General features: G+C 45.4%; 1 protein-coding gene across 1 annotated transcript; it reads left to right on the top strand.

The window, feature by feature from the left end:
- Window positions 1-736: 736 nt before the first annotated feature.
- On the top strand, window positions 737-23,935 carry TGM7 (transglutaminase 7). The gene is made up of 13 exons (XM_008574017.1): window positions 737-751; window positions 9,590-9,772; window positions 10,264-10,509; window positions 11,109-11,227; window positions 12,965-13,093; window positions 13,180-13,357; window positions 16,320-16,458; window positions 18,025-18,128; window positions 18,550-18,795; window positions 20,031-20,357; window positions 20,610-20,770; window positions 23,251-23,384; window positions 23,626-23,935. Exons 1-13 carry the CDS (start codon window positions 742-744, stop codon window positions 23,780-23,782), a joined length of 2,133 nt encoding a protein of 710 aa, XP_008572239.1. The 5' UTR covers window positions 737-741; the 3' UTR covers window positions 23,783-23,935.
- The last annotated feature ends 491 nt before the right edge of the window (window positions 23,936-24,426 follow it).

The raw sequence follows: 24,426 nt of genomic DNA on the forward strand, positions 1-24,426 counted from the left end.
AATGCTCTTAGACAACCATAGTTTGTTATATTTTCTTCCATCTTTTTAAATGGGTCTATCTGTGTAGATAATATTTTTTACACTGTCGAGATAAGCTGCACTGTTTTCGTATCCTACTTCTGTTCCCCAGTTAACATCATATCATAGGCATTTTCTCTTGTCATTGGAAACTTCAACTTTGCTTTTAACCGACAACATTATGATTCACCATTGCAATGTGCCTTGTTTTCTGTCTAAGATGCAAAGCTCTCCAGGTCCAAATGGGCTGTACAAACCCTTTTTCATGACTATTTGTCTATGACCTTCCTCAGGGCAGCGATGTCCCTTACTCATTCCTGTCTGACACTGTCAGGCGATACCAGACTGAGCTGACTTAGACTGAATTGGGTCCCAAGCTTCAAGTGACAGAGGTGCAAAGGACAGATTTGAAACAAGCTTTGCCTTCCACATCATTTGGGAGTCTTCTCATTCTCAGCTTAAAAACAAGGCCACAGAAACAAATCCCTCAGCAAATTTTTTAAAGGCTTAAGGCAGAAGCTCCTGTCCTTAAGCTAAGATGCACCTGGAACAACGGGAAATTTAAGAGGAGTGGGAGGAGGAGGAGGAAGTTGCAGCCCCACCCGACTCTGGGATGGAAGGGAAGGTTCTAGGAGGATGATTGTAAGTGCTCAGAGAGGCAATTAGGTCAGAATCTTAATGCTGACTAGTTGAAGGGCTTTGGCCGGCAGGAGAAGGAGGGAGATGGCTCAGGGTGAGTACTGGGAATCTAACTTTTCTGAGGAGAGCGGAGGTGGTGGAGAGGGTAGGGGGTGAACAGAAGAGACAGGGGAGCCTGAATTGATGGCTGACGGTTCATTGTGTAATCTGACTCTTTCGTCATGTCCCCCACCTTCATTCGGACCTTGGGGCACAAATCATACAGCCAATTCATTTTCTTTCTGAAACCGTGTGCACTCTTTTCTTTAAAGTCTTGGGGCTGGAATGGCCTTGGGAAGTGTGATGAGGCCCACGAAGATCTTGGCCCCTGCCACTAGATGCCCTTTGGTGCTGGGGAGGCCATTTCTGTGGCTGATCCTCAAGCTCAGGAAGACCCCTTTCGGATACTAGACCTTTCTTTCACCCAGCTTCTCCTCAGGCTCTTAGCTCCTCATTGAGACTTGCCGCTCCTGCTCCTGAGCTCAGGCCCCTGTTTGGATCCCTTCAGAACCCCTGCTGCTGCTCTGCTGGGAGTGAAAACAGGGCCCTGCAGGCTGGGCCAACCTGGCGGATGCATGGGGCCTGCCATAAACACAGATTACCTATTACTTTAAATCGTGTTCTAAATCATACATCATAGAAAGTGTTAGAAATTAGAGATGCAAGTGGTTTTTTAATACAAGCCAGAGGTTAATAGAGAAGACTCCAGAGGCTTGTTCACGTGCTGGATGTCAGGGTATTTTTGTTCTAAATTCTAGAGTATTTTTTCCCCTCAGTTATCCCCAACTAGAGTAAGCCTAAAATGTTACATTATCTTTTAAAATAGTGTACTTTAATTAAATAAGTAACGCATAAAAATATATGCTTGTTGTAAAAAGTTCATACATTAGAATAAAAAAAAGCCCAAGTCCCCCTTTACTCTCAATCCTGCTTCTTCCCCGTAGGAAAGCACTGCTAACAACTTGACCAGCTGCTCCCAAATAATACCAGATTATATAAAATTGTTTGTTTTACACAAATGAAATTATATAATATGTATTACCTGATACTTGCTTTGTTAAGAAAAACTTAATCATATATCTTGGAAATCTTTTCATTTCAGTGCATAGTAGTCTATCAAAAATTTGTAATGAAGCTTTGTTTTCCATTCTGGGCATATAAGCACAGTTTATTTAATAAATGGTTGGGCCTCCAAGTCCTTGGGCAGCTCCACTCCTATGGCTTTCCTGTTCTCAGTTCCTGCTTCAGCTCTCACAGGCTGGTGTTGCATCTGGTAGCTCTACAATTCTGAGGTCTCCATGGCAGTCCCACTCTCATGGCTCCATTAGGCGTGGCCCTGGTGGGGATTTTCTGCTGCAGTTCTGACCCCACGTTTCCTCTTGGCATTGCTCTAGTGAAGGATGCCTGCAGTGACTGCCTCTGCAACAGATCTCTTCCTGGGTCACCAGGCTTTTCCATATATCCTTTGAAATTGGGTGGAGGCTCCCAGGCTTCCATAGCTCTGGCATTCGGCAAGCCTGCAGACCTAACTCCATGTGGACACTACCAAGACTTCCAGCTTGTATTTTTTTTTTTTTTTTTAAAAATGAACGGTAAGGGGATCTCAACCCTTGGCTTGGTGTTGTCAGCACCACGCTCAGCCAGTGAGCAAACCGGCCATCCCTATATAGGATCCGAACCCGTGGCCTTGGTGTTATCAGCACCGCACTCTACCGAGTGAGCCACGGGCCGGCCTATTAGTGAACATTTAGATTGTTTCTAACATTTGCTCTTGTAAACATTGCTGCAATGGATGTCCCTGTAGATATAATTTTGCATGTGTATGCAAATATTTTTCATTTGAAAGATTTCCACAAGAACAACTGTTGGATCAAAGGCAATATCCACTTTAAGTTTTGATGGATATCAACTGATTTTCCCTTAAAAGTATGTATGAATTTACATCCCCACCATCACTATATGAGACAGTTCATTTCTATATACCTTTAATAAAATAGGTTATTGTTATGCTTTTATATATTTTTGAATGGATCAAAAATGGATCTCATTATTGTTTTAGCTTGCATTTCTGTGATTATAGCAAGACTGTTTTCTCCTTAATATTTATAGCAACTTTTATGTTATGAATATTAATCCTGAAAGACATAAGGATTTAACACATTCAGCTAGCCGAGAACACTTCTGCCAGCAGCTGTTTGAATTGCTGGGTATTGAATGTAAACAGTCAAACAATATAGTTAATCATGTAGACACTACTAAATGAAACTAATGTTTCAAAGAAACAGCATGGTAGTGATTAGCTAAAAAATAAGTGGTTCAGAGTCTAAGAAATTGCAGAGCAGGGAGTCAGATCAGATGGGTGCTGGAGCAGGTTCTGTCCTGATTTGCTGAGCTACCTTAGGGTTTTTGTCCTTTTTGGCATTTTAGGATGAGGAGGTTGAGATGGAGCTGTGGTTTTCTTTGTGTTCTTCAGACCCCCGGGGCTCTACAGAGAAGCCTGGGGGCAGGGGTAAGGCAGAGGACCCCGCCCAATTCTTCCACCACAGCAGCTCCTCTTAGGTCTGTTAATTATGTTTTTATTTGAAGAAAGCTCAATATTCACTTACTTAGGAAAGAGAAGTTTGAAAACCTCCAGATCAGTACCACTGGCCAGAGGTAAAGAGCTAAATTCTGGAGTCAAATTGTCTAGGTTTAAATGCCAATTTTGCCACCTACTAGGTAGATGACACTGGGCAAATTATTTAACCTCACTAATCATCTTTCTACTCATCTGTAACATGGGGTTGATAATATCTCATTGGATAGTTGTAGGAATGGAAGGAGATAATGCATATAAAGCCTGGAGATTAATAACACTCAGTAAATACTTGTTAGATATAAAACTATTGTTGCAGGTGCTAAGATATCCCCATGTTCTGAAATGCTTGGGAAAGCTTTCATGGAGGAAAACTTGACGCTGAGTTTTGCTTGAAGAAGCAATACAATGGAGACACAAAGAAACTAGGGAAGGGGCAGAGGCCATCCAGAGGCGGAGCTGGACATGGGCTATTTGGAGGCCACAATGAGTGAAGTAGAGTTTATTTATGGGCTTGGACGAAAGAAGTTTGGATGGATATGTTGGTGCGTTTAGGTCCTCAATAGCCTTCAGCCTAGATTATTGCGACAGAGCTCCAACTGCCCTCCCCACCCTTGTCTTTTTTCCCCTCTAGTCTGGGCTAAACACCAAAGCTGAATTAATCCTAAAGTACAGCTTTGATCTGTCACTCCTGCTCAAAAACCTGCCTTGACTCAAAACAACACTTTCCCCTCAGTGGAAAAGGAACACATGATCAAAGAAAAAGCCTGGGAAACACCAAAACACTTACGGGAAATAAAAATTTCCCATAATTGCACCACCTAAAAATAATCTGTAACATACTCTTAATCAGTCTTTTTTTATTTCACTTTTTAATATCTCCTGAATTATTTCCCCCTGTTCTTGGTTCTTTTTTGTCATTTCTGGGGTGCCCTCTTTGTTGGTTACATCAGATGGGAGGAATAAGGTTTACAGATCCAAATCTGATTGTAGGATGTGGGTTGCACCGAACATCCTTATGCTTACATTTTTGTACACAAATGATGATTTTCTTAGAAAATATTCCTGGAAGAGCAACTTATGCATCAAAGCTATTTATGTTTTAAGGCTTTCTTTGATTTTGTAGTAAATATTGACAAATTGCCCTCAGAAAGGTGTAACATTTTATCCCCATCAGGGATAGATCTACCCGTCACTACTGAATCAAAGAGCAGCATCTTGGCCTGGGGTCCAGCCCCTCCTCATCCTGGCCCTGCTGCCCTCGCAGACAGACTTTTCTCCCTCTCCTCCCCTACAGCCCCACTGCCCTCGTGCTGGGCTGTTCTCCTGGCACTTTACGCACACCTGCATCTATCCATTCAGCAAACATCGCTGAGAACCCACCAGGGAAGGCAGGAGATTGTGAAGGTTAAGGGGGCAGATCTGGAGCCATACCAGGGTTTGAATACCTGCTCTGCCCCACACCTTTCTGCATGTTGGGAACAACATTAACACTCCCATCACAGAGTGGTTGTGAGAACATAAATAGTTTCAGACATGTAAAATGCTCCAAACAGTGTCTATCATGTAGTAAGTATTCTGTGAACATTAGCCATAGCTCTCTGTAATTAGGAACCATGCTCCATTCTAAGCATAGAGTATCCACATTGAAGAAGGTGGCAGAGGCCTCTGCTTCTGTGGAACTAATTCCAGATACTATTAAGTGGTCTGCAGAAAATAGAGAGGAGGTGTGGTAGCAAGGGATCAGGTGGTGGGAAGTGGAGCATCGAATTTAGGGGCCAAAGGAAGCCCTTTTGCGGTGGCTACACCGAGCCAAGATCTGAGTAGAGAGATGAAGCCACCCTGGAGAGCAGGGCTGTCTCAGGTTTTGGTCTCTCAGAGGACAGCAGTTTCGCGTCTCAGAGCTCATCACAGGCAGACGGCAGTTTTAATGTCTCCTTTTTCTTTCAAAGGCTGATAATACATCTGGATATATGTTGATCCTTTTATACCCTTGTCTTTGTATTAGTCAGACGAGTGCCAGGAGTCTTGTGGCTGTGGCTTACCTCTCTCCTCTTACTCATGTCATTAACTGGTGGGAGTGTGGCCAAGTCAAGATGGCCTTGTGGGTGCTGACATGTTTTTACTCATTGCTTCTGCTTGGTTTCCTGCTTCGTTGAACCTCTTCCTGATCCTCTTGCCTTTCTTTTCCTGCTCCCTTGAAAGCCCCTCCTTTTCTTAAGTCATTGTTATCCTTGGCATGAAGGGAATATCAGTGAGCCAAATGCATAATTATATTACATGGAATAAAAAAGAAAACCTGAGTGTCCAGTAGAAAATGAATTTTCTGCATTCACTGCAACCTTGGGCATGGAGAGGAAAACACCTTCCTTCTTCCTTCTCTCCTTTCCTTTCCAAAGTGAGAGAAGCACAGGTAAAGGGAAAAATGAGTTGGCTGTCCTTTGGAACTATGCTTTGAGCTATGAACAGTAGCCAGGTAAAGGCTGCCCCAAATCCTGTTCCCTCCTGTGGGTTCCTATATGTTCTTCACTGTGTCTTTTGGATATATGATCTTCCAGGGTGGGAAGGCCACTGAGAGTTATGTATGGGATGGAGAGGCTTCCTGTGAAGGCTCAGAGGTCCTGGTATGGAAATTTTAGGCTCCTTGGGAACAAATGAGATGCAACTAGTTTCCAAAAGGACTTAGGTCAGTTGCTTTCAAACTTTTGACTATGACCATGGTTTACGCAGTAGTCTGTTTTGTGTTGCTATAACAGAATACCTGAAACTGGGTGATTTATGAAGACAATGAAATTTATTCCTTACAGTTTCTAAGACTGGGAAGTCCAAAGTCCATCTGGTGGTGGCAACAGTGACCTAGGGGTCTCAGACTGCAAGATGATGGAAGAAGAGAAAGCAGAGAGGAAGAGAGAGAGAGAGAGACCCTCCTCTTTTAAAGCCCTCAGAACCACACCCCTGACCACCATTTTTAATCCATTCACTACTGCACAGTCATACAATCCAATCACCTCTTTAAGGCTCCAACTTTCAATTACCATAATAAGATTCGCCACCCTCTTAATAGTCACAGTGGGGCTAAGTTTCTAATACATAAAACTTGGGGAACACAATTCTAGCTTCAATGAGTTTTGGGGGGACATAATTCAATCCACTACACACAGTTACATATAAAATTACCCTTTCTCTTCCTATGTGTGATGCATTGTGATATTTTCTATTCTATTCTATCTTCTTAATATTGATTACCTCTCTCTAAATTGATTTTATAAACTACTAATGGGTTGAACCTGAAGTTAAAAAATGCTGTTAAATAACTTAGAGTGAAAAGACAACCTACAGAATGGGAGAAAATTTTTACAAACTATGCATCCAACAAAGAATTAATATCCAGAATACAGAAGGAACTTGAGCAACTTAATAGTGAAAAAACAAGTAACCTTATTTTAAAAAATGGGCAAAGGAGCTGAATAGATATCTCTCAAAGGAAGATACACAAATGGCCAACAGACACTTGAAAAAATGTTCAACATCACTAAGCATCAGGGAAATGCAAATCAAAACCACACTGAGATGTCACCTCACCCCAGTTAACTGGCTGTTATCAAAAAGACAGAGAATAACAAATGCTGGCAAGGATGTGGAGAAAGGGGAACCCTCCTACACTGTTGGTGGGAATGAATATTTGTATAGTCATTATGGAAAACAGTATGAAAGTTTCTCAAAAAACTACAGATATGGGCCGGCCCGGTGGCGCACTGGATAAGTGCGCCGCTTGGGAAGCGCGGCGGCGCTCCCGTTCGAGGGTTCGGATCCCACATGCAGACCGGTTCCCGCTCACTGGCTGAGCGAGGCGCGGGGGCGGCGCCGAGGGTTGCGGTCCCGTTGCCGGTCCCCGGTCTGGTGCGGGGGCAGCACTGAGGGTTGCGATCCGTTGCCGAACACGGAAAAAGACAAAAAGACAAAAAAACAACAACAACAACAAAAAAAAACTACAGATAGAACTGCCATATGATCCAGCAATCCCACCACTGGGTATATACCCAGAGGAATGGAAATCATCATGTTGAGGGCATACCTGCATTCACAATAGCCAAGATATGGAATCAACCTAAATGTGCATCGATGGATGATTAGATAAGGAAAATGGGGTATATATATACATAATGGAATACTACTCAGCCATTAAAAAAAAAAAAAGAATGAAAATCTGCCATTTGCAGCAACATGAATGACCCTGGAGGAAATTATGTTAAGTGAAATAAGCCAGACACAGAAAAAGAAATACCACATGTCCTCACTCATAAGTGGGATTTAAAAAATAGACAAATAAATAAATAAAAGAAAGAAAAAGATACAACAATCACAGTAATACATTGAACTTTCAAAAGGAGAAAACAGAACTATGGTTACCAAAGGTATGGGAGGAGGAAGGGAGATTAGTGGGAAATTGGTTAAGAGCCACAAAGAATGATGACATTTTGTAATGATGAATAAACTAATCATCCTGATTTGATCATTATGTATTGTACACAGGTATTGATATTCAACTCTGAGCCCCACAAATATGTATGCTCAATTATGTTTCAATAAAAATAATGCTGTTAAATAACTCAAAGCACCTATCATAGATATTCCCCTGACTTTTCTGGTTCCAATAAAATATCTATTTAAATGCCCCAGTTACATCAAGAAGCTTAAAAACTTTGTGCCATTTGATCCAGTAATTCACCTTTGATGAATCTACCTGAAGGAAAGATTATTACTAAAAGAAGGGCCAGGGAACCATTGTGCACACTCTGTTTTCAGCCAGACATTTGACAAATTTTATGGGAAAGCTGAATTTGATTTTAGACATGAAGGAAATTTTAAAACATCTAATTCAACTTCTTTATTTGAAGAATTAGATGTAGTCGCAGTCACAGTTGAACAACTATACCCAAAGAGTATTTCTTACTGACTCAGTGTCAACTTGGAGGAAAGCTCTGACCATACTCCATTGGCCTCTGACTTAAGCCCTAATGCTTAGAACCATCTTATAATGACTTGGATGAAGACATGGAAGACAAGTTAGCCAGTCCACAGATGGCAAAGGAAAGCATTCAGGTGAAAGATTAGATTTCAAAAAGTCCAGACATGTAGGAAAAATGCAAAAACATGAAGAAACTATGTGGAAGTTCAAAATGTAAATGGCACAAATGTAAATGGGAGCAAACATAAGTTTTTCTTCTAGGATACTGTTGAGCGGTGTCCCTGGCCTCTACCCACTAGATGTCAATAGCAGCCTCTCCCCTTAGTCACAAGAACCAAAAATGTCTCCAGACATTGCCAAGAGTCCTCCAGGGGATAAAATTTCCTCTGTTGAGAACTACTGAGATAAATTGATGTTTTACTAGGAGAAAGACCGAATGGGTCTTTGTTGACGGTAAATGCAATATAAATATCGCCAGCAAAAATACCACACCAAATGCAATCTGAGGCTGCATTATTACTGCTATGAGGAGAGGCTAATAATTATTGAGTGCTCGCTCTGCACCTGACATGATGCTAAGGTCCTCCCACAGTATATCCTCACTTAATGCCCACGTGAATCCTATGAAGTAGAAATGCTTTTGTCTCCATTTTTCAGATGAGGACATGGATATCTAGGGACATTAAGTAACTTGCATGAGGTCTCACAGCCACGATGGTGGACTTGGGTCACTCCAGAGCCTGCACACTTGCCCACTGTACTGTGAGAGTTTTACCACCATACACTAGGTGTACACATACAGTAGCACCTCAGGAAACAGTCAATGCCCTCCTCATGGACCAGGACCATGGCTGAGAGCAAGAAGTAAATTACAAGTAACCCTGAATGGCGCATCCCTCCCTCTGCCAAATCCTAAAGCGGGGACTTGCCCTGCAGCTGAGGTTTCCACCTCCAGTCAGCTCACTGACTTAATTCACACAAAATTCTAATATGTTTATTCTTACATCAGCAGGATAATAGGGTAACTTTTAGAAAGATTGTTGACAAAATGCAATGGCATGTCAGGAGTTACATTTCAGTTTTCTGAAATCAGTTTGCTTTCTGGGACCCCAATCCTCAAGCCCTGTGGCTCTGGGTCCAAGCGTGGAGGTCATCATGATCAAGCTCCTCCCATTCCTTGGCCAGCGTCTGCTGAAATTAGGGGGCAGGGTGGCAGGAAGGCTAAGAATTGGACAGGAATCTTACCTCAGTCAGAGCCATGTGCCACAGAAATGATTGAGAAGTGTCAGGGGACGCTCGAGCCCAGGGAGTCACAGCAGGGCAGTGACTCATCCTCTCCTCTCCCCTAGGGGCAGCCTTGGAGCTTAGGTCCACTGACCTGCAGAGCTCCAGGAACAACAAAGAGCACCACACACAGGAGATGGGCCTGAAGCGGCTCATCGTTCGACGTGGCCAGATCTTCAAACTCCAGCTGAGCTTTAACCGACCCTTCCAGTCTCAGACCGACGACATCACCTTTGTGGCTGAGACTGGTGAGTTTGCCCTGCCCCCAAGACCCTCGAGTTCCCTTAAAGTAGGGGCGTTAGCAAAGTTCACCTGCAGGGGCCCTGCCTCTCTTTTCTGAGCTGCCCTCCCCTCATCTCCAGGGACCCCCAGGATACTTATGCCCTGTTAGTGCTGTTAAGGAAAGATTTGGCCAACTCAGCAAACTGCGAAGTTGTGACCATAGTAGCCAACCTTTAAATACACAAGCACTGTGCCAAAACTTCACACACATCAACTCATTTCATCCCCCTATCAAGACTTTCAGGTGGGTACTGTTATGATCCCCATTTTACAGATTTAAAAAACTGAGGCCCAGAAGTCTTAAGTGGTTTGCCCAAGGACACCCAGTGGCAGTAAAAGACTTAAACCAAAAGGATTAGCAAGTTGTGGGAGAAGGTATGGGTCCTTCCAGTTCCCCTGGAATCATATACCACACAGATTTTTGAGCCTCGCTGTGGGGTCATTCTCTCCTACACAGGACCTGAACCCACAGAACTGCTGGGGACCCGAGCCACGTTCCTACTCACCCACACCCGACGTGGGAATGTCTGGAGTGCTTCTGACTTCACCATTCACTCCAACTCTCTCCAAGTCTCCCTTTTCACGCCAGCCAATGCAGTTATTGGCCACTACACCCTGAAGATAGAGCTCTCTCAGGGCCAAAGTCACAGTGTGACTTACCCACTGGGGACTTTCATTCTGCTTTTTAACCCTTGGAGTGCAGGTAGGACTTGCTCACAGCTTATAATGCTAACCTAATCCATTGGGAACATTCTGTGAAGTTCGTTTGAGAAACACCAGAAGATAAACCACTGTGTATTTATGCAATATATTACTAAAAATCATCTTTACAAAGAATTTTTAATGGCATGATAAAAATATTCATTGTGTGATGTTAATTGAAATAGCTTAGGAAATGGAACACAATATAATCCAGATTGTATTAAATAAAAGTGCATGGAAAGAGTGGCCAGAGTACACCGAAATGTGATAGTGGGTGTCCTTGAGGGGTGGGAATGAGTGATTTTCGTTGTCTTCTTTCCATCCATCTATATTTTCCAAATCTCCACAATAAGCTTGTCACTTCTACAATCAGGAAAAGAAAATTATTATTTTTTAATGTGTAGATTATATTACTGGTCTCTAGAAATGCACAGAGTAGACTTTTAAGGAGGTCCAGTCTTAATTTCTTTTGCTATCAATGCACTGGCTACTACTCCTGTTTTCCAGAAAGATACTGTAGTTACTGTTTTTTAATTTTGTTAAAAAACTTTTTAAAATAAAATTGTTTTTTTGCCCTCTCTACTACTCTTAACTGCTCAGAGGATGACGTTTACCTGCCAAGTGAAATACTGCTGCAGGAGTATATCATGAGGGATTATGGTTTTATTTACAAGGGTCATGAAAGATTCATCACCTCCTGGCCTTGGAACTACGGGCAGGTAACACTATCACCTGAAGGTGGGCCTATGGTGGGCTTTTTATGGCTGGTCCCTAGACAACTGAGTTAGCTCATGAAGGGTCACTAACAGAGGTCATGGTGTAAGCTGCTGGGCCAATTTCCCAACCAGTGAGAGGAGCAAGGAAGGGGAGATGCCTTTCCTTTTAGTTGTTAATACTGTGTTATGAAAAACTTAAATCATAATCAAAGTAGACAGGCTACTATACTGAGCCACCATGTACCCAGCACTCAGCTTCAATACGATCTCACAGTGATCTGTTTGTGGTGAATCTTGTTTCTTCTATACCGGGAGTTTGCAAACTATAGCCCACGGGCTAAGTGTGGCCTGCTGCCTGGTTTTGAATGGCCCACAAACTAAGAATGGTTTTTACATCTTAAAATTGTTGAAAACTAATTTTAAAAGAATAATATTTAGTGACATGTGAAAATTGTATGAAGTTCACATTTTGGTGTCCATAAATAATATTTTATTAGAACACAGCTAGGCTCATTCATTAGATATTGTCTGTGGCTACAGTGGCGGAGCTGGTTGTTGAGACAGAGACCCTATGGCCTGCAAGTGCTAAAATAATTACTATTTGGTCCTTTACAGAAAAAGTCTGCCCATCCCTGATCTATACTCCTCCATTTCTGCCATTTCACCACTGGAATTTAAAAAAAAAACCAAATTATAGATACCATATCATTTGATCCAGTAATACTTCAGAATATAGCTCTAAAAGATAATGACTCTTTCTAAGAAACTTAACCCCAATACATTATAGTAACTGAAAAAAATGAACAGCAAATCTTATATAACATCAAATACCCGGTCAGTGCACAGAGGAGGACTCTGGCTGTAGACAATGTTTCCTCTCTCAACCACCAGCCATGGCCAGTGTAGTTTCTCTCGTCCTGCCATGGCCCTCTCAGCCCTGTCTACAAACTCCAGGAGGCAAGACTCGGGAGAAGCAGGAGCCTTGCTGAGCAGGAAGATCACATTTTCCTTGTTCTCCAACTATGGCAACTTGTGAAATTTTTTTGAAACCGAGGTGAATACCCATGCATTTGGCAGCCAAAAGGGTTGCGACATATGTCGTAAGCACATTCTGTGAACATGTATCATGAGCCTACCCTGGCTTCTCCAGTGCCCGCAGCGTCAGCTCTGAGTTCCTCTACCTGATTTCAGCGACATATGTCGTAAGCACATTCTGTGAACATGTATCATGAGCCTACCCTGGCTTCTCCAGTGTCCGCAGCGTCAGCTCTGAGTTCCTCTACCTGATTTCAGCGCTCTCCACAATATTCCCCCTCTCCTCTACTGCCTGGCTTTCTACTTGTCCAGCGGGTCTTTTCCTGCTCGCACAAGTCGTTAGTTAGGACACTAACACCCTGGTACCTACCATGCTCAGAGACCTCAGGTAATCACGCCCACTCTCCTCTCTTCCTGGCTACCCCATCCTGCAGAGTCCCTTGGCTCCAAAAGCCTTCTCAATCCCTTCAGCCACCTGGGATCTCTCACTTTTTGAATCGTTTTTATTTTCTGTCGGAGCCACATAGTTTAGTTTTTCAGAATTCTGATCCAATACTTTCCCAATTTGATTTAGAAGCTCTTTGAAGGCCACCCCTGCCCCCTGCCACATATATACCATCCCTAAAAGTCTGTTAGTGACTTGGAGTTTCAGAGTTCTAGACATTTTTGCTCTTCCCTTTGTTCTCTCTTGAAATGACTTGGAAGTTTGAAGAGGACATCATAGATATCTGCTTTGAGATCCTGAACAAGAGCCTGTACTTCTTAAATAACTCATCCAAAGACTATTCCAAGCGGAACGACGTGGTGTACGTGTCCCGGGTAGTGAGCGCCATGGTAAGGACAGAACTTCCTGCCCCTGTCTGAAGACAGGCTGGGCTTCCCTCAGGTGCTGTGGAAACCCACCTGCCTGCCCTTTGCAGATCAACAGCAATGATGACAACGGCGTACTGCAGGGGAACTGGGGAGAGGACTACTCCAGGGGAGTCAGCCCTCTGGAGTGGAACGGCAGCGTGGCCATCCTGCGGCAGTGGTTGGCCAGGGGCGGGCAGCCTGTGAAGTATGGACAGTGCTGGGTCTTTGCAGCTGTGATGTGCACTGGTGAGTGAAGGGAAATCCCTTCATCTTCATGATAACCCTCTGAAGTCGGGCTGTGATTATCTCCATCTTCAGATAAGTTAACTGTGGCTCATAAAGGCTCAGGAGCGTGCCCATGGCCCTGCAGCTAGGGAATGGTGGGCACCCAGGCTCTTACCCAGCACACTCCACTCTTGAGAATCCTGCAATTCACATGTGTGTTGGGGGATGGACCTGCTGCAGTCACTCCACAGTCTACTCTATGGAGCAGTTAGACTATTAAAATGGTCACCTGGATAGGGGAGCTTGTGGTCCCCAAGCAGAGGCAAACAGCTTCTTTCTGCCCCCCTGCTCAGGCTTGTCAGCTCAAGCTGAGCCTGGAGTCAGGAACAGGTTGGGGGAAGCTGGAGGTGTAAGAGGATGGTCTGGAGTAGCTTGACTTCAGCCATTGGCAGTGCCAGCAGCTCCCAAATGCTTCTCTGGGAGATCGTTAAGGAGTTGCAGTTAGAGATTTGCTACTCTGCTCACTTCCCTTAAGTAGCACCAACATTTTATGCATTATCAGTTATTTCCAATTTAGTGCAAAGCTGTGATCAGATCACAGCCATGCACCACATAATGATGTTTTGGTCAACAACAGATCACATATAGGATGACATATAGATCACATAAATTATAATAGAGTTGAAAAATTCCTGTCTCTAGTATGCTGTAGCCGTCATAACATCGTAGCACAATACATTACTCATGTGTTTGTGCTAATGCTAGTAAACCTACAGCAAAATATGTGGAGGAGGAGTGCCTAGCTTACCCTTGGGTGACCATCCCAAAGGCAGCTTAGACCTTTAAGGTAGAAAGCGAACCATTTGACACATTAGGTCTGACCCCAAGTGAAAAAGTTGTTGTCTACTTAGAATTCTTGCATCTTAAAAATGCTTCCCACCCATCCTCATAGCAAAATAGTAGTTAATAAGTTAGGTAACATTCACTGACTGCTTCCTTAGTGCAAGACATAACCCGTACTGGTATTTAATTTTCATAAGTTTGTGGGGGTGGTATTATTCTAATCCCCATTAAATAGGTGAGGAAAGCGAGACACAGAGAGACTTAGTAACATTAATTATCTTTTTTTTCTTTTTTTTTTTTTTTTAAAAGATGACCGGTAAGGGGATCTTAACCCTTGACTTGGTGTTGTCAGCACCACGCTCAGCCAGTGAGCTAACCGGCCATCCCTATATGGGATCCGAACCCATGGCCTTGGTGTTATCAGCACCGCACTCTACCGAGTGAGCCACGGGCCGGCCCAAAGTAACATTAATTAGAGAGCCCACACTCATACAACTAGTGGCCAGTGTAGATAATAGTAAAATTCATTGCTGTTGCTTTTCATAATATTCTTTCACACATGATGAAATCACCTGATGATGCAATTCTCAGAATGTACCCCATTATTGAGCGATGCGTGACTATATCTGTGAAGACAAGGGAAAGATGGAGAGTACTGAGGTGCCTGCCTGTCTCCCCCACACAAGGCCCAAAGTACTTTACACAGGGCTGCCTTGTTACTCTGTGGTGCTCCATAAGCACTTGCCTAACAACAGATGGACTCCGTTGGAGAAGTGGGGAGCACAGAATAGGGAGAACAGAGACAGGGGCAAAGACAAAGTCCTAGACTTTTCTTTCTTTCTTTCTTTTTTTTTTTTTTTTTTTTTTTTTTTTTTTTTTTAAAAGATGACCGGTAAGGGGATCTTAACCCTTGACTTGGTGTTGTCAGCACCAGGCTCTCCCAAGTGAGCCAAACAGCCATTCCTATATAGGGATCCGAACCCGGGGCCTTGGTGTTATCAGCACCACACTCTCCCGAGTGAGCCACGGGCCAGCCCTCAAAGTCCTAGACTTTTCTGAGGGGTGGCATAGCCTGGCAGTTATGTGCAGGTGCAGCAGACAGGGAAGAAGTTTAAATCTGAGCATTCAAACTAAGTGACCTCACTTTGCTCGTTTGTGAAGTGGGGCTAGGGCTATTCTGGTACTTAGTATTCCCGATTTTGCCTTGCACTGGGAGGTCCTGGGGCAGTGGCCAGGTAGGTGTTATGGTGGAGGCCTTGGGCCTTTAGACCCTGGAATGAGCCAAAGGCTAGGTCCACAACCTTGCTCCACCTCCAAGCCCCTCCCCCCCAGACCCTACAGTTCTGGGGCCACTGAGCCAGGAGATTTCCCCCTGCCAAGCTGCCTCCAGCCACTTGCCGCCCAGGTCTAGCTCCCATGCCTGCTAAGGGTTTGTGAAAAGCTTTGTGTGACTAGATCTGTGAAATATTAACTCAGCTTTAAAAAGCCTTTGTAGCACTACTCTAAGAAGCCACAAGAGGGAGCTGCTTCCTTATCAAAGATGGTCTCTGTGCTGTCTATCTAGAAGCCTATCTTGCCTTTCTACCCTTTCTTTAATTTCTTTCTTAACTCCCCCTAACTCTTGTCTTTAAGTAGAATTACAGATCCAGAATTTCAGAACTAAAAATCATCCGGTCCAACTCCTCATATTGTTACACACAAGGAGACTAAGGCCCAGAGAAGTTAAGGCACTTACCTAAGGTCACACAGCTTCTCTTTTGAAACTGGCTACAGCATAGGCCTAAAGTTTTTTTAAATTTTCTAATTATCAAATTTTTTAAGTCCTCTGTTTTTACTTGGAAAGCTGCTGAGTGAAAAAAAGCCCTAAATGATAAATTGAGTTACCATTAATTGTTGTTTTAAGTGACCCTCAAGTGATTTATTTCTCCTTGTGGAATGGAGACTATTGATGGAGCAAGTGAGCAGCAAGATTCTGGGCCTGGGCATGGTGCTCTGGGAATAAAGGAGTTGCAGGTGTGGATCTGCAAGAATCTTGGCTTCTTTCTCTCCTTCAGCTTGAAAGTTAGAAATTATGCATGAGAAAACAGTAATTCTGCTTGACATGACCTCAGTGATTCTCTGTTCTTTTTCTTCTCTTTAGTGATGAGATGCTTAGGTGTTCCAACCCGTGTTGTTTCCAATTTCCGTTCTGCACACAATGCAGATGGGAACTTGACCATTGATACCTACTACGACCAAAATGCAGAGATGCTGCCAACTCAGAAACGAGACAAAATATGGTAAGGGGCACTTTCTTGAACAGATTTCTGCTCTTTTCCAGATAGGGTAGGGAAACTGTGACCTGGTTCTCTCTGGCTCTCAAGGCGATATGGCCCTGTACATTGCTGCTGATACTCAGAGAATAATTCCCCAACCCAGGAAGCTGTTCTTGCCAGTTAGATCATCAGATCAGACTTATTCCAGAGACAGAAGACAATGGGATAACATTCTGAAGCATCAAGCAAATGAATAGCTGTGTCCTCTGAACACTGACCTCAAAATCTTTATTCATCTTACTCTTCCTCCTCCGAGTCTGTTTGCACCACTGTTTCCCCTGTCAGGGGCAGAGCCTCTGTGTGCCTCATCTAGTCTCTCTTGACTTCTTCCTCTCCCTGCTTCCACTCCCTCCCTGTGCATCTGTGTGTGTCTGTGTGTCTGTCTGCATGTCTGTGTGTCTCTTTACTCGAGTATCTTTGTTCTCTTTCCCCTGTTGCTGTCTGCTCTGCTCAACACCAGACCTAGTTTTCTGTCTTTCCTTTTCCAGCCAGCTTCCAGGGAAGCCTCTTCTAATTGTGTGCGACCTTGCTGCTGTCCTTGGAGCTCCCTCCCTCTCTGAGCTTCTGTTTCCTTGTCTGTAACATGAGGATAGCATTTACTTCACAGGGTTGTTAGTGCTAAATGAGATCAGTGCAGGTAAGCACTGGGATCCACAGACATTCTCTCAGAGAGCTGAATTGGCTCTGATTCAAGGAGTGGTATATCTGAGAAGGATATACAGCACCACTTACGTAGAATTCTGTCTGCGATGCATAACCTGAATCTAATCATGAGGAGACATCAGACAAACCCCAAATGGAGCTACTCTGGTTAAAAAAAAAAAAACAAAAAACAAACAAAAAAAAAAACACTGTTTTCAAAATGTCAATATAATAAAAGAAAGGCTGAGGAACTGTTCCAAGGTCAAAGAAGACAAAAAATTCTGGACTGCTAAATGCAGTGTGTGATCCTAGACTGGATCCTGTACTGGGTGGGAAAGAAATGTTATAAAGGGCATTATTAGGTCAACTGACAAAATTGAAATATAGACAGTAAATCAGATAAAAGTATTATATCAAAATTATATGTACTAAGGTTGATTAACTGTACAGGGTTTTTGTAAGAGAAAATCTTTAATCTTAGGTAATACACAATGAAGTGTGTTTGTGTGTATGTATATAGATATTGACATATAATTTGCTTTCTCTCAATATGGATATGGATATATATACACACACGGTGAATACATACAGTGTGTTTATATACATATATCCATATCCATGTATCCACCGTATATACTCACTGTGTGTGTGTGTTCGTGTCCATATTGAGAGAAAGCAAATGGGGCAAAATGTTAATAAATGAATTGGGTATATGGGTGTTCTTTATATTATTCTTGCAACTTTACTGTAAGCTTAAAATTACTTCCAAATAAGAAGTAAAAAAAAAAAAAAAAGAGGAGGAAGAAGAAACAACACACTCAGCGTGGTGTCTGGTACCAGGCAAAACCTCGGAAGCACACCTCCTTGTCTCCTTACTCCCTTCTGCAGGAACTTCCATGTCTGGGATGAGTGCTGGATGATTCGCAAAGATCTGCCACCAGGATACAATGGGTGGCAGGTTCTGGACCCCACTCCCCAGCAAACCAGCAGTGGTGTGTGAGGACCACTGTGCCAGGGTCGGGGCTCCGTGGGGAGACCGATGAGGGTGACTCACCATGTGAGCAGGAGGCAGCATTTTCCCACTTCGCTCTTCCCAAAGTCATAGCAGAAACAGTTTCAGATCTAGAATCTAACTGCCACTGGCAGCGGGATCAGCTGGACAAGACACCGGGTCTCTCAGTTGTTTCCCCACCTCCAAAGTGGATAAATGATGGTAACTGCCGCTTCACAGGGTGGAGGGAGGATCAGATGACCTAATAGGAACAAAAGTACTTAGTAAACTGGAGGGCAGTCCCTGAGTGAGGGTCATTAGTGGCACTGCCCACCCTTTGTCCCCACCTCCCACATCCCTGACCAGCTTCCCTTGGCCCACATGTCAGCAGCCAATGCCTATAGCTCCTATTGCCTCCCCAGGGCTGTTCTGCTGTGGCCCCACCTCTGTGAAGGCCATCATGGAAGGGGACATCCACTTGGCCTATGACACCCCTTTTGTGTATGCTGAGGTGAACGCTGATGAAGTCATTTGGCTGTTTGGGGATGATGGCCAGGCTCGGGAAATCCTGGCACACAACACCAGTTCCATTGGGAAGGAGATCAGCACCAAGATGGTGGGGTCAGACCAGCGCCAGAACATCACCAGTTCCTACAAGTATCCAGAAGGTGCCCGGGTCCCGGAGATTCAGGAAGGGGGCAGGCATAACCTCCTTTGTGCTGCATCCAATGGGAATGGCCCTAGGTTAAAGTCATTGCCACCTAATCACTTCCTCCTCATGGCAAACTTCCCAGAGGCTTTCCTGGACCCTGGGCAAGTGGCCCTAATGTTGCCAGATTTAACATATAAAAATATAGGATTTGAATTCCAAGTAAATTCAGATAAACAAATGTATTATTAGTAAAGTGTGTCCCAAATGTTGCATGTGACATACTTAAACTATTTACTGTTTACCTGAAATTCAAATTTGGGTGTGATTTTTAGTATAAGTATGTCCCAAATATTGCATGTGACATACTATACTAAAAATTATTTGTTGTTTATCCAAAATTCAAATTTAATGGGGTGTCTGTATTTTATTTCTATCCCAGGTCCCGCCACAGTCTCCCCAAGCCCACGGCAGTGGGGATGGTGGCAAGGGGGGAGGTGGACGCTTAGGAGGGAAAGTGCTCCCGGGCCTGTAGACGTCCCATGGAAAGAGCTCAAGTGGAGTCAGGCCACCTGAGTACTGAACAAGGCTCTGCCATGTTCCCGCTGTGTGACCTGGACACAGTCTTACCATCCCTGTGCCTCCAGTCTCTCATCTGTCAGATGGGATGACAATACCTCAGAGGGCTGTTGTGAGGGTTAAATGAGTTAATCTATAGAAAGCACTGGGGACAGTGCTTCTGGACCAGTAACTGCTCTAGAGTAGTCCACAGTTTGAAGTAAGTTTGGTTTAAGACTCAATGTTGAGTAGCCCCCGAGGGCAAGAGATGAAACTCTATTTAAAAGGCCTGAGCATGTATTTTAGAACTGAGGAGGAGGATGAGGATAGTGACGATGATGGCGATGCAGATTATCGATAGAGAACAGTGCTGAGTGCTGGTAGTTGGCAACCCACTTAACCCAACTTTTTTGGGCAACTCTACGAGGAAAGTGGACATCATCCTGGTTACAGGTGACAGAACTGGGCACTGAGAGGTTAGGGCCTGTGGCAGAGCAAGGACGTGAAGCCAGCTCAGAGCAGCACCTGCCCCGTGTCCTCAGCCTCGCTGCTGCACCACCTCCCACAGCTGCTCTCCAGGTGGTTGGAGACCTGGGAGGGGAGCTGGGAATGTTGAGTGGCTTGCTTCCCCAAGAAGGTCACTGGTCCTCTCCACCCCTACCCACTGATGTCTTTCCTGTCTACCCTTTGTGTCAGGATCTCCTGAGGAACGGTCTGTATTCATGAAGGCTTCCCGGAAAATGCTGGGCCCCCAAAGGACCTCTTCACCCTTCCTGGACCTACTGAGTTCCAGGGATTTTGAGGATCAGCCAGCGCAGCTGCAGCTTCACCTGGCTAGGACACCCGAGTGGGGCCAAGACCTGCTGCTGAAGCTGCATGTCCGGAGGGTGTCAGACAGAGCCCGCCCTCAGGGGCCCATAGGACTAGAGGTGCGCTTCTGTGCACAGGCCCTGCTGCATGGGGGTGCCACCCGAGAGCCCCTCTGGAGGCAAATGGTGCACTTGAACCTGGACTTTGGGAAGGGTGAGTATGAGGCAGGCCTGAGAAGGTGTCTGCCTTCAGGTGAGACATGGCAGTGAGCTCTGGGGCAGTCTGCATAGGGTAAGCACTTGGTCTGTCTGTCTCTCTCTCACAGACACACTTTGACACACATACAGACTCACACACGTATTATCTCACACAAAAAGTAATTTTTCCTCTCCACACATCCACGTTCTCTCCCCTCATCTCCCTTTCTCATTCCCTGGACTCAGGATGTGTTTTGTCTGTGCTTAGAGATACAGTGGCCACTCCTGCTGCCCTACAACAACTACAGAAACAAGCTGACAGACGAAAAGCTGATCCGCGTGTCTGGCATCGCCAAGGTTGAAGAGACGGGGAGGTCCCTGCTGTTTCTAAAAGATATCTCTCTGGAGCCACCCCACTTGTCTATTGAGGTAAGGTGTCTAGGCAGAGGTGGGGCCCAGGGGCTCTCTGACTCACCCAACCCAGGGCTGGGGGTACAGCAGCAAACAAGACACTGGCCCTGCCTTGGGCACCAAGCTGATGACTAACGTGCAGAGTGGTGTGTTCTCTAGTGCTCGGTACAAAGCGCAGAGTGGGACATGAAGCCTTCTCAGAAGGGATGACATTTTGCAGAGGATGCATAGGAAGTCACTGTATAGAGAATGAGATGGACATGAAGGCATTTTAAGTAAAGAAATAGCTTTGCAAATTCAAAGAAACAAGAAAGGCAGTGACTGGGAGATGGAGTCGAGGAGGGAGATTTGAGAGACCACAAGGTCAAATTCAAAAGGTGATTGCTGATAAGATGGGTGACAAGGAAGAGGGAAACGAATGAAAAGTGAGCCTCAGATTTTGAGATCAGATGCCTGAGTGGCTGGTGAGGCCACAGCGAGAGGAGAGAGATTTGAGAGACCACAAGGTCAAATTCAAAAGGTGATTGCTGATAAGATGGGTGACAAGGAAGAGGGAAAGGAATGAAAAGTGAGCCTCAGATTTTGAGATCAGATGCCTGAGTGGCTGGTGAGGCCACAGCGTGAGGAAGGAATTACAGGTGTAGAAAGGGTAAGTGGGTGCCCCATCTCCTTTTACCAGGCTTTTCCTTTCCTGACGCCTCGTTTCCTCACCTTCCCCTCACTCTCTGAGAGCCCTGCCCACTGCCTAGTCCAACCTGGCTCTGCACCTGATGGCTTCATCAGCCGCACTCCCCACCCCACCCAGAATGGGAATTGGGGGCCAAGCCCGTGGCGCACTCGGGAGAGTGCGGCGCTGGGAGCGCAGCAGCGCTCCCGCCGCGGGTTCGGATCCTATATAGGGATGAGCGGTGCGTTCACAGCGGTCACTGGCTGAGTGCGGTGCAGCCGGTCTCAAAAAGGACAAAAAAAAAAAACTATTTTTAATAAATGATACTGAAGTAAAAAGGAATTAAGCAAACTGGGACCAAATGGTTAGCAAATAGTAGAACTGAGATTTTTCACCCAGGCGATCTAACTCCACTGCTCTCACTACGTAATATTCTACTACCTCTGAAGTTTAGCTAGGCTGTTTCTTGAGATAAAGTTCTATTAAAAATTATTCACAATGTTCACATAACCAGATACCAACACTTTTTATACATAGGAAAGACCAGGTTAAAATTACTACCTAGGGTACCCTTGAAAGAGAAGACAGTAACAAAAGTAGACTGCAATTGAGGACTTTGCAGCTGGCCCACCCCGTGGTTTTCACCTGGGCACGCTGTCAGGTGTCAGACCAGATGAAGCCGGGCAGTCTTTGTGATGGGGCAAACAGTGGGCAGAATTGCAAGTGCGGGCACAAGCCTGGTGCTGAGGCCAAGGCCCTGCCTATTACCCGGAGCAGAGTCCTGATTGCACCAGCATCCCGAGGCAAACACAGCAGATGTCAAGTAGGCTGGTCCCCATCGGTGAGGGATATAGAGATGATTTGTGTGACTATGCTGCATTCCAAAGTTATCTTAACCTGTTGTACTTTGACACCCTCATTAGGGTATGGGGACTTGGTTCTTTTGTTTGAATTCCAGATAAGTCAGGGTGTGTTCTTCCTTCCTGATTGTCTGGCTAATCCAGAATATGCCCCTAGTATGATCTGGGTGGTTGGAGCCCATTTCAGGTCAACACACATTCACTGATATCCATCATTTGGCTGGCACTGTGCTAGGCCCAGGGGCTCCAGGAGGACAGAATCCTTGCCACCCACTCACAGGCCAGGGTTGTGCTGCCCCATGACAGACCTCAGGAGTGATGCCCTGAACACACCTGTAAAAAGTCAAGTGTGTCCTGTGATGTATATGAAGATGTAGCTGAACGGGGAAAGATCCTGGGCTGGGGTCTGGGATACCTGGGTCGTTCCTGGCTCCGCCATCAGCACACCATGGGACTCTGGTCTCATTGCTTCCTCACTGATGAGCTAAAGTGTGGAATGACATCACTGATGGTACATGGGTGGCACACATGACACCACTTCCTTATCCCTTGCCTGAGTCAGACACTACTAACCAGTCAGAACTCTCATTGACTCTGGATTTATCCTCAGGATCCTTTTTAACACAGCATTCCTACCAGTCACCACTAACCGATTAGAGTTGGCACTTCAGTTGAAATCTAGTGGACGTGTTGAACTTTGTAATGGGAAGGGAAATAGGCTTCAACTTGGGGCCAATCCCTGATTGGTGGTGGCTTGGAGTGTTGTGACTTTCTAAGACAGGCCAGCATACGGGTTAATCTCAAGTACTCCCAGCTCACATTCTTCTCTCCCAGCTGTAGCATCTTAGTTCTAAGTAGCTGTCCCTGTCCCTATGGTCACCAGGGGGAAAGGGGAAAGTGGTAACCGAATTGGAGAGCAGTACAGAAGTGAGGCGAGTTGCCCACGACATCTCTGTCTTCTCTCCACACAGGTGTCGGAGAGGGCTGAGGTGGACAAGGTGCTGCAAGTCCGTATCACCCTCACCAATACCTTGACAGTGGCTCTCAGTAACTGCACGATGGTGCTGGAGGGAAGTGGCCTCATTGATGGGCAGGTAGCAAATGAGTAAGTCACACCGTCCCTCCACCTCTCTCGCTGTCTCTGAGAAGGGGTGCCTTGTGGTCAGAGGACACTCCTCAGCCTCCTGGAGGGTGCCGCCTTGCCCCCACTTTCCCACCCTCTTCAGGAAAGGTTGAGCTTGGTGGTGATGGGGAGTGGTGGGAGTTTACCCACCAGGACGAGAAACCAGGGCACCCACCCAAGCAGTTACTCCTCAAGGCTCTAACAGGCTCTTTTTGCCTTTCAGCCTTGGGACTCTGGTGGCTGGAGAGACTATCCAAATTCAGTTGGAGCTCTACCCCATCAAAGCTGGACCCCGCCAGTTACAGGTCCTCATCAGCAGCAGCGAGGTCAAGGAGATCAAGGGCTACAAGGACATCTTCGTTGCAGCTAGAGCTGTCTGAGCCGCACATCCCAGCCCCACCTTGCTCCTTTCTACTCCTGAGTATGTTATCTTCGCTCCACCTCTGTCCTGTCCCCAGCCTGCCTGAGGGTGAGCGAAGCTCTGTTAGAACCACTGTGCACTTTGGGGAGAGACAATAAAGCAGTCTTTATTTATCACTGGTGTTCTCTCACCTGTGCTAACGAGCCGCTTCCTGCTCCTGGCTGGTCCTTGCCCTGGCTGCCAGCTGTGTGGATGGGCCATCCCTGTTCCTTCTGCCTTCTCTCCTCCCTTAAAGGCACCAACCACAAAATAAGCCCACCACAGTGCCCTCTAAAGCAGCCTCTCTGGAATTAAGGATCCCAGGTCTGTCCATTTAAATGGTCTCAGCAAGCCTACAGGCAGAGGCTAGAGGGAGGTCTGGGGAGGACAGACCGCCAGGGCCGCACTGCAGAGCTGGCTGCTTGCAGGCGACAGGCCCTCGCTCCCCTGGCCCCATCCCTGCCCTCTGGCTCCTTACCTGACCTCTCAGCCTCTCCTGCCACCCTCACTTTCCTCAGCCGCTCTTCCTTTGCCTCATTTGTTTTTGTTGTTTTAAGGACAGAGGAAGCCACCCTTGTATTTTTTTCCTGTGGTTATCAAAATCATTCATACCCATTCTAGATA

The sequence above is a fragment of the Galeopterus variegatus genome, unplaced genomic scaffold (assembly GCF_000696425.1).
Source record: "Galeopterus variegatus unplaced genomic scaffold, G_variegatus-3.0.2 Scaffold984, whole genome shotgun sequence".
NCBI classification, from domain to species: domain Eukaryota; kingdom Metazoa; phylum Chordata; class Mammalia; order Dermoptera; family Cynocephalidae; genus Galeopterus; species Galeopterus variegatus.

What these genes read in the sequence shown, in the direction of transcription:
- TGM7 (XM_008574017.1), top strand. An exon ending in TCCCCAGCAAACCAGCAGTG is followed by an intron (nt 18,129 to 18,549) that starts GTGTGTGAGGAC and finishes TTGCCTCCCCAG; the next exon opens with GGCTGTTCTGCTGTGGCCCC. An exon ending in GAACCTGGACTTTGGGAAGG is followed by an intron (nt 20,358 to 20,609) that starts GTGAGTATGAGG and finishes GTCTGTGCTTAG; the next exon opens with AGATACAGTGGCCACTCCTG.